The sequence below is a fragment of the Palaemon carinicauda genome, chromosome 17 (genome assembly GCF_036898095.1).
Source record: "Palaemon carinicauda isolate YSFRI2023 chromosome 17, ASM3689809v2, whole genome shotgun sequence".
Lineage (NCBI taxonomy): Eukaryota > Metazoa > Arthropoda > Malacostraca > Decapoda > Palaemonidae > Palaemon > Palaemon carinicauda.
This window is the reverse complement of record NC_090741.1, coordinates 66,279,824-66,294,823: the sequence shown is the minus strand read 5'-3', so window position 1 is coordinate 66,294,823 and position 15,000 is coordinate 66,279,824. Positions and strand designations below refer to the sequence as shown.

General features: G+C 34.2%; 1 protein-coding gene across 6 annotated transcripts in view; it reads left to right on the top strand.

The window, feature by feature from the left end:
• Positions 1–5,408: 5,408 nt before the first annotated feature.
• Positions 5,409–15,000, top strand: part of rols (rolling pebbles) — a 482,684-nt gene continuing 473,092 nt past the window's right edge. For all 6 annotated transcript variants that reach the window (XM_068391170.1, XM_068391169.1, XM_068391168.1 and 3 more), the window contains exon 1: positions 5,409–5,559. In XM_068391170.1, coding sequence (XP_068247271.1) covers positions 5,424–5,559 — 136 coding nt within the window. In that variant the 5' untranslated portion in view covers positions 5,409–5,423. The remainder of the gene's footprint in view (positions 5,560–15,000) is intronic.

Here is a 15,000-nt window from a genome sequence, read left to right as displayed (position 1 = left end):
CCCTTTCAGTGGCATTAGAGGTTAAGCTTCCTCTAGGTTTCACGTGATATTCGACCTTATGGACTTCTGGTCGAGGAGGCTGTTTTGCTCCGTGCGCTATGCACAGTGGGAGATCACGCAAAAATCCTCTGGACCTCTTGAGCGCGTCGGGTTTTCTCAGATAACGCATCATTTTTCATGTTTAACTCAAATAATTGCCTGTTGGTGAAGCCTTCCCGGGTCTGGGGAGAAATGGGAATATCTTTTCTGTGCTTTTATTTTATTATAATTATTATTTTGTTTCTTGGGAAAATCAGATCTTTGTCATTTTGCATCTCTCTCTCTCTCTCTCTCTCTCTCTCTCTCTCTCTCTCTCTCTCTCTCTCTCTCTCTCTGTATATATATAAATATATATATATGAATATATATATATATATATATATATATATATATATATATATAAATATATATTATATATATATGTATATATATATAAATAAATATATACATACACATACATACATACATACATACATACATACGTACATATACACACGCACACACACGTGAGTATGTAATGCAGAAAAGGGCCTGTTTCAGTTTTAAAGTAATATTTAAGAAAGCATTATGATAGGTATTCTTACTAATGTTAAAGTAAAACTTCTCTCCCTCTCCCATTCTATTCTTGCATTGTAATGGATAATAGTAAAGCGTTCTAACCATAACTGAGGTGCTGGGAGTCGATCCCATGGGATTGAAGAACAATGCTCTATTGTGTCTGTCTGTTTATGCTTTAGATTACGTACCTGGTGATCAATAGACTTTGTGACCTGTAAGTACCTGGTTGGGGGTACACTTTGATACAATATCCTACCTATTTCTTTATTTCCTATCCTCAGTGGGCTATTTTCCTTGTTGGAGCCCTTGGGCCTATAGCATCCTGATTTTCCAACTAGGGTTGTTGTTAGCTGCTAATACTAATGATATCTAAAGAAATTATGCCCACACAAGAGACCTATAAATTATCCAAAATTTTCCCTTCATATAGAATTATTTACGCCATTCTGACCATAAGGACAAATGATGAATCTTACGAACGAGAGACTTTATAGAGTCAGCGTATTTATCAATTTGAAAAATGACATTGTATAATCGAAGGTTAAAGATAGAAGAGAACGTAAATTTCTGCTTTATCAGGGTTGACATTACAGGCATCAGTGTGACCTATTATTACTTAGGTCAGGGCGAGACAAGGTAAAGGATGTTTTATTATTATTATTATTATTATTAATATTATTATTATTTTTTTTTTTTGAGATGCAACCCTAGTTGGAAAATCAGGATGCTATAATGTCAGGGGCTCCAGCAGGGAAAACAGCCCAGTGAGGAAAGGAAACAAGGAAAAAATTAATTGTTTTAAGAACAGCAACCATATTAAAATAGATATTTCCTACATAAACTATAAAAACTTTAACAAAACAAGGAGGAGGAGAAACAAGAGAGAGTATTGTGCCCGAGTGTACCCTCAAGCAAGAGAACTCTAGCCCAAGGCAGTGGAAGACCATGGTACAGAAGTTATGGCACTACCCAAGACTAGAGAACATTGGTTTGATTTCGGGGTGTCCTTCTCCTAGAAGAGCTGCCTACCATAGCTAAAGAGTCCCTTCTACCCTTACCAAGAGGAAAGTAGCCACTGACCGATTACAGTGCAGTAGTTAACCCCTTGAGAGAAGAAAAATTCTTTGGTAATCTCAGTGCTGTCAGGTGTATGAGGACAGAGGAGAATATTTAAAGAATACGCCAGACTATTCGGTGTATGTGTAGGCAAAGGGGAAAATGAACCGTAACCAGAGAGAAGGATCCAATGTAGTACTGTCTGGCCAGTCAAAGGACCCCATAACTCTCTAGTGGTAGTATTTCAACCTACTACCTGTAAGAGAAGAGGTTTGGTGGAATAGGATGTCTTTGATAGAAGGCATTGGAGAGGACGCATCTGGCAACCGACCCCTTAATGTAGAGAGAACGATGGGAAAGTAGTAGTCTGGGTGTAAAGGTATGAATAATCACAGGTATTCACTGTTTTATGATTTCCTATTTAAATTCAAATTGTTCAATAGAATGTCTACTTACATACTGTTGTGGCCTCATTGGTAACGTCACTGTCTGGTGTTTGCCAGACGGGGGTTCGAGTCCCGCTCAGACTCGTTAGTGCCATTAGTGTCTGCAACCTTACCATCCTTGTGAGCTAAGGTTGGGGAGTTTGGGGGAGCCTATAGGTCTATCTGCTGAGTAATCAGCAGCCACTGCCTGGCCCTCCCTGGTCCTAGCTTGGGTGGAGAGGGGGCTTGGGCGCTGATCAAATGATATATGGTCAGTCTCTAGGACATTGTCCTGCTTGATAGGGTAATGTCACTGTCCCTTGCCTCTGCCATTCATAAACAGCCTTTAAAACCTTTAAACTATTGTCTTGTGGATAACAAGCATATGTATAGATAACAATAATGCATTTGCGCTGTGTATTGGCCTTGAATTATGATATGCATTGTAGCACTTTAATTGGTATCGATATACCAATCTGACCTTTTGAACATCTTTAACCGCTGCACTCATCGCAAGAGATTTTATTATGAACAAACATATATTAGTCAGGATATTCGTTTTTTTTACAACCTTCGTTCACCAAAAGGAAATCTGTTCAGAAAACAGAATATGTCTGTGAAGGCCGGAATTATTCGCAGGGTTATAGAAAGGAGTGCTTGTATTGGCCCGGGGGGTGGGGGAGCTAGGGGAAGGGGGGGTGGGGTGGATCTCTCAACATAGTTGACGAAATAAGGAGTCTTTTTAAAAACTCAAGTGTTTACTCGGAAACTCGTAATAGGGACCACCTTGTCTGCCACGGGATAATGCTCACCTGTGCTCAGCCTTGAAGATACTCAACATCTCAAGCTGTAGCTTGCACGTTGAGAGCCAGAGTTTGTCCGAGGATTATGTGGTGAGTGTCGGTACGCCCTGTGGAGCTTTCTTATTACAGGCTTTTCGATCGACGGAAGTTTTTTTTACGTTGCTTAATGCTAGGCGCGCTATGCAAGTCTTAGTAGTTTTATAGTTGCTTGTGGCGTCATCATCGCTAAATTAAGTTAAATGTTTATTAATTACTATTTTGTTTTGGGGTGTCTTTTGTTTATTTCTTTATGGGGAAAAGTTCTTGTGCCGTGAATTCAGTCCATATATTTTGTAATTACTTGTGAAATGTACTTTTTTTTTTTTTAATTTTTTAATTATTTTTGATAGAAAAGAATGGGAATCCAAATGTCTGTTAGATTGATTTTTAATGTCATTTTCAACAATAAACTCAATTTTTGTTTATTTTAAAGTAAGATGTCCAATGGCACTGCTGGTGTTTTTTAATGTTTTTTTTCTCTTTAAATTAGAGACATCTTCTAATGGCGTAACACGAAAAGTAACGATTTCAATTATCTTTTTCAAATGTTAAGAAACATTGCGCTACCTTATTTCATTTATTTTTACAGATTTCCCATTATGGAATGTGTTATCAAACAGAATCATACTTTTATTTTTTTTAACTTTGTATTTTAACTTGAGTGTTTCTTCAGTTATTTTCTTCGATTTTCCAGTTTGTGAATTATGAAAATCCTTGTGAAATGATGTGTTGGTTGTGATTAATCAAAAATAAACCAAGACGAAATTATTATAATGTGTGACATTGATAAAGTATTTGTTACCGCTACAGAAATTTATCTTATGGATTGACTTATCGATCAACATGATAGTAAAAAAAACATTATTTGGTGCACGTGCAATGTTTGAGGCGTTGACTGTCTTATCAAGATGTAAGAAAATTCAACTGTAAATAGAATCTAAATTTAGATAGAATATGTGGTTTTGAAAAAAAACGTCATTGAAGTGTTTAATGAAGATGTGATAAAAATGTGACTTGGATTAAACTATCTCTAGATGAAAAATACATTGAAGAATCGTGATGTGCAGAGGAAAATTGTCAAATAAGAATATGTGTTTTATTTGGGTAATATCACCGAACAAGGATTCTTTACATCTCCGAAAATGTTGATAAAGATATTTGATAAATTTCTAAACCGTGGTTAATAATACCTGGACCAAATTATATTTGAATTAGCGGTATTTACGCTCTTGATAAACTTTGAAAAATAGATTTTAGTGTTGAAAAAGATAGCAGTAAATACTGCCCTAAATGTAGTGCCAGTGGAAGACGAAACAGGAGAAATTAGCTAAAATTGATTTTGTCTAAAGGTAGCACTGATACCCCCTTAGAAGATCTTCCGTCCTGACACGACAGGGTCCTTGGTCCTAAAACGGTGCCTTTTGAAGAACCGACGCTGAACCACCCTTGGAGTAATCGATATATTCAGCCCTGCCTTGGTAACTATAAAGCAACCGAGGTCCGAGGTCTGCTACGTTGTCTAGACTCAGTGCCCTTAGAGAAAACAAAGATCTTGGTCCTGATTCAGTACCCTTAGTCACCAAGGTTCTTGGACATGATTCGGTACCCTCAGTGAAAGTAAGGTTCTTGGTTCTGATTCAATGCCCTTAGAGTCACCAAGGTTCTTGGACTTGATTCGGTACCCTTAGAGGATCTTGGCTCTAACTCAGTGCCTTTAGAGTCACTAAGGTTCTTGATCCTGACTTAGTGCCTTTAGTCACCAAGGTTCTTGATTCCGTCTCAGTGCCCTTAAAATAACCGAAGCCTTGATTCAGTGACTATGACACCTCACCTTTTGAGTAACTGACTCCTTAATATCCACCTTAAGGTGATTCTCTCGAGCATCTCATACATGAGATGTCATTTTTCTGAGAGATTATTTTTACTGCAAAAGGAACAAATATTATCTTATATAAATTCTCATCAACACAGGTTAACTGCCTCTCATCTATTATCTCATTTAAAGATAATTGTGAGAGATTGATTAACAAGATCAGCATTCTTCAGACTTTCAGAGACTCAGAATCTAACATAAACAGTCACGAGAAGATCTTCAGCATCACTTATGTATTATGTTAATCTTTGGAGATATATTGAAGATCAAGTTGAGGTTTGGATTAGATCTTCTTTAGCTTCCAAAGCTTCTGTAAAAATTCCTATAAAGATTAAAGAATATTTATTTGTATCAAGATCACCAGCAGCGTGTATTATATGTGCTACCGATTCTCAACCTTAAACATTGCTGTAAGGTTACATAAAGTATATACATTTCCAATCATCCCATTTTGACATATTGAAGAGACTGATCACCGATTGGACAATCAGTGCTGCTTCTCAGACGCTGATTTGAAAGATTATTTTAACCACTGGAAGATGCCAATCATGCGTCTGTCATCAAACTGATCTTTGGAGACACTGTCTGGAGATAAAGACTAGTGATCCGAGGATTAGATATTAGGCGACCATGCCCATCTTCAGGAGCTTCAAATTCGACGACCCCTTCAGGAGGCGCCTTGGGGGTTATGCCTACGCAGGGGAGCCTGTTTATCATATCATCAAGGAGAGGAGCCGATCCTTACCGGGTAATCTTCGGTCATCAGGTGAGGAAAGTGAAAGGCTGGTTTTGGTTATCAGGTAGTTTTTTTTTTTTCTCTCTCTCTCTCTCTCTCTCTCTCTCTCTCTCTCTCTCTCTCTCTCTCTCTCTCTCTCTCTAAGATGTAATTTCGCACACGATATATATATATATATATATATATATATATATATATATATATATATATTATATTTATAGTCCTATACATATATATACACATGTATGTATGTATGTGTATATATAAGTCCACGTGTTTGTGTTTAGCACTCGATGACTAATGCATAAAAGATCCAAATTGTGTAAATCCAAATTTTATTTTTCTATTAAGAAAAACATTTTTTAGATAGCATATTTTTTTTTCAATTATAGGTTACCGAGATTATTAAAAAGTTTATAACAATTTTTCTCTTGTCTTTTCAGGTAAGGGATGTCAAGTGCAGTTTTCTGGGAAAGGGGAGAGGGATTATGATGATAAGGTAAGTTTCCCTGTTAGTTTTATTTGGTTTTATTTCCAGAATTTTATGTTTTTTTTATCTTTTTATGAGATGAATCTTTGGAAACTTGAGATTTCAGGCGTGAAGATGCTCAGAAAAATTTTATTTTTGCTTTTGCAAAATAATATTTTAAAAACAAATGATAATCTATTGTGTTAGTCCTAATATAGTTTAGGAAACTTAACAACTACGGGCATAAATATGATTAGAGGTATTAAAAATTAATCATTGTTTAAATTCCTAAAAGTATGATAAAAAACGGTAAAAATAAAAACATTCAATTTACAAGATAAAATGTTAATTAAACTGTCTCTTTTCTTAAAGGTGTTATACTGATAAAAATCACAGATTTTCGTAAGTGATAAACTCTGCAGAAAATAAACGAGGGTCTCCGCATCAGAATACCAGATTTCGTCAAGGGTTTCGTAAAACTAACACCGAGAACTAAAAGTAGATAGAAAATTTCACGGTATTAATATGCTAATGAGTCAGAGAAACACGATTATCTCTAAGCCTTGGTTGAAACCAGCAGAGGTTTAATTATAAAAAACTCTGTTTTTTTTTTTTTAATATTTTTTCATCTCATTGTAAACCAATCTGCACTGTTAGGAAAAAACCGTAATTTTAATCGGAAATTCTCCGTAAAAAATTTACTTTTCTCAACCGTATTTCAATAAAACAAGAGGACCGTAATTTGACCTTACTTTGTTATTATCTTTTCATGGGTTGGTGACCGTAATATCACTCTTTTACGTTAGTATATCCGTCTTTATAACGGTAAAAATGCAGGAATAAAAGTTGCCAGACATTTACCGTTTTTTTAATAAAAATTTTAACAATGTGTTTATTCGGTTAAGACTTCAAAGATCTGCCGCATTTTTACAAGTACGGATTTTGGACTGAGGTTCATGGCACCCTTCACGATAATTGTATTTTCAAACAGTGCAAACAAGCAGGTTTAAAAACATAAAGCATTTATGATTTTAAACTAGCCACCAACACTAAACGAGTTTCGGGTGGTCTTTGAGTTTCTGTTATTCAATATTCAAGTCATTTATGTAAGGGAAAAACACTGAACAATTGATATTTAATTCATGATTTTTGGATCAAAATGCGAAACGTGTCGTCTGTCTTACGACATTGAGCCGAACATTTTCTCTCTCTCTCTCTCTCTCTCTCTCTCTCTCTCTCCTCTCTCTCTCTCTCTCTCTCTCTCTCTCTCTCTCTCATCAAATGTCGTCGTAATGTACGAGTTTAGCTGATCTTACATGCAATTTGCGAACTGAAGTAGTCGAAGAATCATGTTCAGTGCTGATTATCGGTCTTTCAAGTTTTTTTTTTTTTTTTTAGGAGATCACATGCACACTTAGTAATAGATTTTTCTCCAAGGCAAACCTCTCTGATCTTGTGAACTTGGGTAAGAATTCTGTCAATCATCACTTTATTGGATGCTGATCTCATTGCAACCACCTTCCAATCAGAATTGCAATAAGTAGCAAGTTTTTTTTTTTTTTTTTTTTTTTTTTTTTTTTTTGTGTGAAGGTTATTACATTTCGTTAAAATAGACTATATATTTGAGCCAGTTACATATACTTTTTTTTTTTACTCTCACATAAACGGTCCGTGTAGCCTACAGACATGTCATCAGAGACTAGCATGCAATTGTCTTGGGGACAAAAAATGAAGTAAAAAAGTTTCATGTGAAATGAACGGGTCTTAATTCATAATGATTGATTGATTGATGGAGATATCTGGCATCCTGACATCTAATTCATAATACGAAACTGTATGTTTATATTCTTGAAGATGCAAATAAACATTTAAAACACTTGTTATTTGTTATTAAAAGGATACAGTAATAGTCATGGTAATAATAGTAAGCCCTTGGGCTTATAGCATCTTGCTTTTCCAATTAGGGTTGTAACTTAGCTGTAATAATAATAATAATAATAATAATAATAATAATAATAATAATAATAATAATAATAATAATAATAATAATGATGATAATAATAATGATAATATTATTAATAATAATAATAATAATAATAATTAAAATATTATTATTATTAATGCTCTTATTCTTTGAATCTATCGAGAACAAGCATATACATCGTAGTTAGGACAGGCCTTGGCTTTATTCAATTATTATTCTTGAGAGTTTGCCTCTCGAGAATAATAATTTGATGAAGCCAAGACCTGTCCCAACTTGGATATGTTTGCTTTCGATAGAATCAAAGAATAAGAACATTATTATTATTATTATTATTATTATTATTATTATTATTATTATTATTATTTTCGCTGTTATTATTATTACTATTATCATTATTAATGTTTTTGTTGTTGCTGTTGTTGTTGTTGTTGTTGTTGTTGTTGTTGTTGTTGCTGTTCTTATTATTACTACAATTATTATTACTATGATAATTATCATTATTGTTACTATAATGATTATTATTATTATTATTATTATTATTGTACCTGCATGAGAGATTTTGACATTCTTCGAATATAATAGCACATCCAAAATAAGTTATTGTAACTCTTTCTATACTAATTTTTAAATTTAGAACGGTATAGTTTGAGATGACACATATCCTCAGTCTTGGGAAATGCATTTTTTACTATGGATATAAAATAGTAGCTTTGTGAGAAGGACACCTTGCATTGTTAATGAGACAAACATAATCCGAGGTTAAACTTGCTCTGTCTGAGGTACGGTCTGTTAAACCGAGGTTAGTTGTAGTGTCTAGGAAAGCATATTCTGGCGAGTTTCTTCGTATTTAAATTGACATAAGACCCAGGCCTACATGGCTGAGGACTATGAAACGTTAAGTAGGAGATGATGAATGGAGAAGTATTGATTTAGAAGCTCAAGATGGAGATGACTGGCGAAATCTAACCGAGGCCCTTTGCGTGAATAGGCGTGGGAGGAGTTGGTGGTGATGAATACATTATAGATATTAAGATCAAGAAACTTTTAAAAAATTCAATGTTGTCTTTTTATTTCTTTATTCCACCTGTTCCTCTTTCTACTCACTTATGCTAGCTATTTAGAACTCAGTATAAACTAACTTTTGACATTTCCATAATCTATACGTTCTAAAATGCTTTTCCATACGTAATATAACTCCTACAATGTTGTTGTTGTTGTTTTTTTTTTTTTTTTTTTTTTTTTTTTTTTTTTTTTTTTTTGCCAGAATGAAATATAACGGAATAAACTACTTTAACCTCTTAAAGCTTTACAGAATAGGTGCACGCTTACATGTAACTGAGAAGTTTGGATTTTATATAACTGGTTCTCCTTGCAGTAATTCTTAGTCATCAAATGAGAGATAATTTATTACCGTTTATAACTCCGGCTCTTCCAAGGGACTTGGTCATGATGATATCTCATTTTTTTAATATATGTGCATGATATTATGCGATGTCACAATAAATTACTTTTGATAGAGTAATAATGAGTTATTGTTGTTATTATTATTATTATTATTATTAGTAGTAGTAGTAGTAGTAGTAGTAGTAGTAGCAGTAGTAGTAGTGATAATATAGCCCTGACATAATTAGTTTTAAAAATGATTGGTTTAAAAGATAGTGAGATGAAGAAGGTAAATTGTAATATAGATTTTGACTGATATATCACATATCCGGTTAAGGATTTTAATGAGGTTTTGGGGAGACAAAGAAAAATTTGTACTCGTAAATTGTAGTCAAAATTCCTACAGTAGATCTGCCATTAAATTATTGTAGCATTATTGGAAAAAGTTATCTTATAGCAAAAAAATTTGTACACGCAATTTTATACTTTATATTGATAGATTCACTAATTCCTAGATCTGCCCTTAAGTTTTTATACCATTATTGGAAAATTTATCTTATAGCAAAGAATATGCACACGTAATTTTATACTTTATATTGATAGATTTAGGAACAAATACTAAAATTTAAAGGTTATTTTCTGGCCAGGAATTAGTAAAATTTAATATACAGATCCTTCTAATTTCATGAGGATTATTTCGTTAGCCATTGAGGTGATCCCCTTTTCAGATCTGGTCACGAATACCCATGAAAATATTCCGAATAATCTTCTATGACCCAGAGACCAATGCATTAGATTTAGTGGTCATCATAATCGAAAATTAGATCTGCAAAATCCGTTCTGAATATAGGAGGTCCGTTAAGGTCGAGGGTTCAGCCCCATTAAATTTTTGGTGGTCTATTGAGCTTGGCTGAGGTATAGTATGTGCGTTACTTTGTGTAAGATGTGTTTCTTTTTATATGTTTTCCATAGATTTTTGAAGATGTAAAAAATGTATAATATGCAGCTATAAGAATTGAAGAATATTCTAAGAAAATGATAAAAAATCAAGCACTGCTGAGACCAGATTTATTATATAAATGGAACTGGGTAAGATGTGTTTCTTTTTATATGTTTTCCATAGATTTTGAAGATGTAAAAAATGTATAATATGCAGCTATAAGAATTGAAGAATATTCTAAGAATATGATAAAAAATCAAGCACTGCCGAGACCAGATTAATCATATAAATGGAACCACGCACGGCGTTTTTTTCTTTTAATTTATTGAAGACGAGGTTTTCATATATTACTATCTTACACTAAATAACACAAAACTATAACCATAGTTAAAAGCGTTATACTAGTTTCACTCCCGAATTCCATTGTAAGTATGAAGCAGTACAACGAAGATACACGTTGGCTAAAAATACAGTCGGCAGAATAGATATAAATGAACAGCATAGAAGAGATTTTAACTCATCCTCTGAAGATTGATTGAGTGATGTGAGATCATAGGCCTCACAATGTTCATCCGTTCATATTATTATTATTATTATTATTATTATTATTATTATTATTATTATTATTATTATTATTATTATAACTTGATAAGTTACAACCCTAGTCAGAAAAGCAGAAAGAAATGGCCATGACAGAGCATATAATGAGAATGCCAAACAATAGATTTACTTTAATAATAACAGAATGGGTCCCAAGAGATTATAAAAGAAGCAGGTGAAGGAAGAGAAGACGATGGATTGACGAGCTAAGAAATTTTGCAGGTGTGGACTGACATAGAAACACAGAAAGACCATAAACAGTGGACTGGTAGCGGCTGATATATATATATATATATATATGTATATATATGTATATATGTGTATATATATATAAATATATATATATATATATATATATGTATATATGTATGTATATATAAATATGTATATATAAATATGCATATATATATATATGTATATATATGTGTATATATACAGTATATATGTATATATATGTATGTATATGTATATATGTATATATGTATATATATATGTATATATATGTGTATATATATGTATATGTATATATATATATATATATATGTGTGTGTGTATATATATATGTATATATATGTGTATATATATATGCATATGTTTGTTTATATGTATAGATTGATTAATAGATTGATATTGTGTGTATGTTGTGAAAGACTATGAGTACGAAAGGATGTAATTAAAGTTTAGTGAGGATGATGTATGGGGGTCAATAACCACTGTAAAGAGACAATATAGGGGGACTTAGGCGTTCCCTATGGAAGTTGACCTTCATTGGGAATCAGCTGAGAGTCCATTCTTGTTCCTCGTCACTAAAGACACTTTGTCTTCTAATCAAGGAAACGAAGAATTATGGCAACTGGTGGTTTCGGATAATTTAGTCATTATAGCAAACACAGAAAAACCGCAAAAAAAGGGTTTTTAACTTGTAAAGAGTCCTAGAAAGGGAATATTGAAGGTAAACACTGAAAAAGAGCTCAAGGACACGAAGAAGTAATCGTGCAAGTGGAAGATAGAGCAGTTATAAAACAGAACAATGAGTTTAAATATGTGGGATCAATACTAGCAGAAGAGGGAGATGCTGAGAAACAATGAGATAGAGAGTGCAAGAAGCATGGCAAAAATTGAGAGAGGTAACTTAAATGTCATTAAAGCCTAAAATCAAGATCTATAAGATAGTTATCAGGGCCTGTTATTATATGGGAGGACTGTTAGAAAGGATGGTGAGGTGAGATTGCTGGAATACACTACTTGAAAAGGGGACGAAACCAAGATATAAGAAGACTGCGTTGGATATATGATTGAAAGAAAGGGCTAGGAAAGCTCATCTGAGATACTTTGGAACAATCAAGAGAGCTAAGATGGGTGGGTGTGGGGCAGGTAGGTAGGTAGGTAAGTAGGTAGGTATGTAGGTATGTATTAGATTGCCCTGCCTATAGCAAGACACGGGCTCTTGCATTAGGGCAGTCCGTAAGAGGGAGCCGTCAGCGGATCAGGTGAATGGATGTGGCGAGGAGGGGTACGAGTTTGATGGTATGGGGGGAAGAAGGTGCGAGGAGTAGTAGTAGAAAGAAAAAATTTACTAGAGCGTCTGACCCAGCAATTAATAAGGTCGAAAGAGGGAATTGTAATATTAGAGAGAGAGAGAGAGGAGAGAGAGAAGAGAGAGAGGAGAGAGAGAATATTGGAAACCCTTTCCCTAAACAGAAACTAGTATTAGAGTAAATAGAGAATTCCACGTTTTAAATGCGATTTTTAGTTACCCTTTGAGAGGCATAAGGAATAGCTGTTTTTAATTCATATATTCTTCTTTCCTTCTCTTTTTCGTTTTTATTTCCGTTATCGATTGAGTTACGTATAGACATCAATATATTTGTAAAAAAATAAAATAAAGATATTTTTCCTGTTATTTCTACAATTCTCCTTCAAACCACGACTGAAATGTGTGTAGTCACCACTCCATCGGCTCTAAAGAAAAAAAAAAAGTGTATTTTAGGTCACACTGCCCAAGTACCTGATAATTTCGAAAGGCTCTCTTGAGGTGTGTGGGAAAATACCCACAGTTGAAAAAGATGAGTCAGGTAAGGCGAGGGCACTCGTGCGTGCGATAGTGCTAAAGGGCTTGGTTGGGTGCAAGGTGCCACACCGATTTGGCTGCGCCAGTTTCACATCTAGGTGAAATGGGGGCTTGGTGTATAGCAGGCGGTAATGTAATGTAGGTATGCATGCAGATATTTATATTATATGTATGTATATGTGTATGTATGATACATATACATGAATAGTAAGTGTTTATGTGATGTATGTATGTGTACATTCAAATACACTAATAAACAAATTATTTATATATATAATTGTGTCTGTGTATTTATATATGTGTGTGTTTTTTTGTGAGAGAGAGAGAGAGAGAGAGAGGAGAGAGAGAGAGAGAGAGACCATATACATAAATACTGTCTTTGCTTATGCGTATCGGGTATATTTGTGTTGTGTGAGTTATAGATAGGCTGTGATATATATAATATATATATATATGTGTGTGTGTTATATATATTTATTATATAATATATATATATAAATATATATATATAAATTAATGAAGAAGATAGTGCGAGAGACAGAGAAAAAACGTGAGCCCGTCATATGAAAATGACCCCCTATTACTGCCACTCCGTGCTATCACTTAATTTGGCGACTGCTCTATCTGCATAATCAACATCTCTTGTGATGTGTTATTTAACGGACGAGACCCAAGCATGAGATCTCTCAATTTATGCGTATCTCGTTTCGTGCGTATGTATTGTAAGAGACCGAGGCGGGCAAAGATACGCTTCGTTGTTCGAGTTATAACAATAAAAGCTTCTTAAATAGAGGCTAGTTACGTAATTCTGGAAACATGTAGGGAGGTAGGGAATTCCTATAGTCGATTTCTTTTAGCGAGTCATATTTGCACCGACTCGCAGGGGTGCCCTTTTAGCTCGGAAAAGTTTCCTGATCGCTGATTGGTTGGACAAGATAATTCTAACCAATCAGCGACCAGGAAACTTTTCCGAGCTAAAAGGGCACCGCTGCGAGTCGGTGCAAATATGACTCGCTAAAAGAAATGGACTATAGTTGATAAGATCCTCAAATTGGCGAAAAGTCTATTGGAAACTTCTCTGCCTGGTGATCTGTCAGACTGTGGTTCGTTTCCCGCTCAAGCTCTGTAGTTTCTTGAAGTGTCTGCTACCTCACTATCCTTGTGAGCTAAGAATGGGCTTTAGGGGTAAAATAGGTCTACCTGCTGAATCAACAGCAGCCATTGCCTGTCCCTTCTTGGTCTTAGGATGGGTGGGTAGGGGGCTTCGGAGCTGATCATCTGTATATGCTGTCAGTCTGTAGGACGTTTATCCTGCTAGCTAGGGCATCATTCCTTGTCTCTGTCATTCATGAGAGACCTTTAAAAGAAAGTAATGAAGGTGATAGTGGCTAAAGCGTTCACTGAGTAGAAAATATGTTTTTAAGGTTTTAAATGTTCCCAGAATATAGTTGGTGGGTCTGCCCACCGGTTTTCTAGACTGCCAGACTTCTCCCCTAACTTGTAAATTAGTGGTTGTTAGTTAATTTTGTTTTTTTACAACATTGAATATACAGGAAAAATTTGATGGTTTGAATAAACAATATAATTTGTTCTTTGAATTTAAAAAAAAAGAAAGTGTTTTGAATTATTTATCGGTAAAGCGAAATGATACTCGTTTCACATGGATAAATTTCTTATTGCAATCATAAATCAAATTGAAGATCATGTCTTAGTAAGCCTGAAAGAAAACTTATATCGAAATGGTCTGTGTGTGTGTGTGTAGATTGCCTTACCGTTGTGTAAGACAACGCAGCCCGTAAGAGAATATTGTCTAAGGTGTTTTTGTTCTCTTTAAATAGTAATCGAAATGGTTAAATCTAATAATCGTCTATTAACATAACCTCATAGAAAAACATAAGGTGTTAATTTGGATAGTCTCTTTAGGAAAAAAATTAAGACATTGAAGTTGTTTTATTTTTAGAAACAAGATTTAAAAAGAAAAAAAATGGCACAGAAAAAAAAACATTTAATTTTCTCATAACATT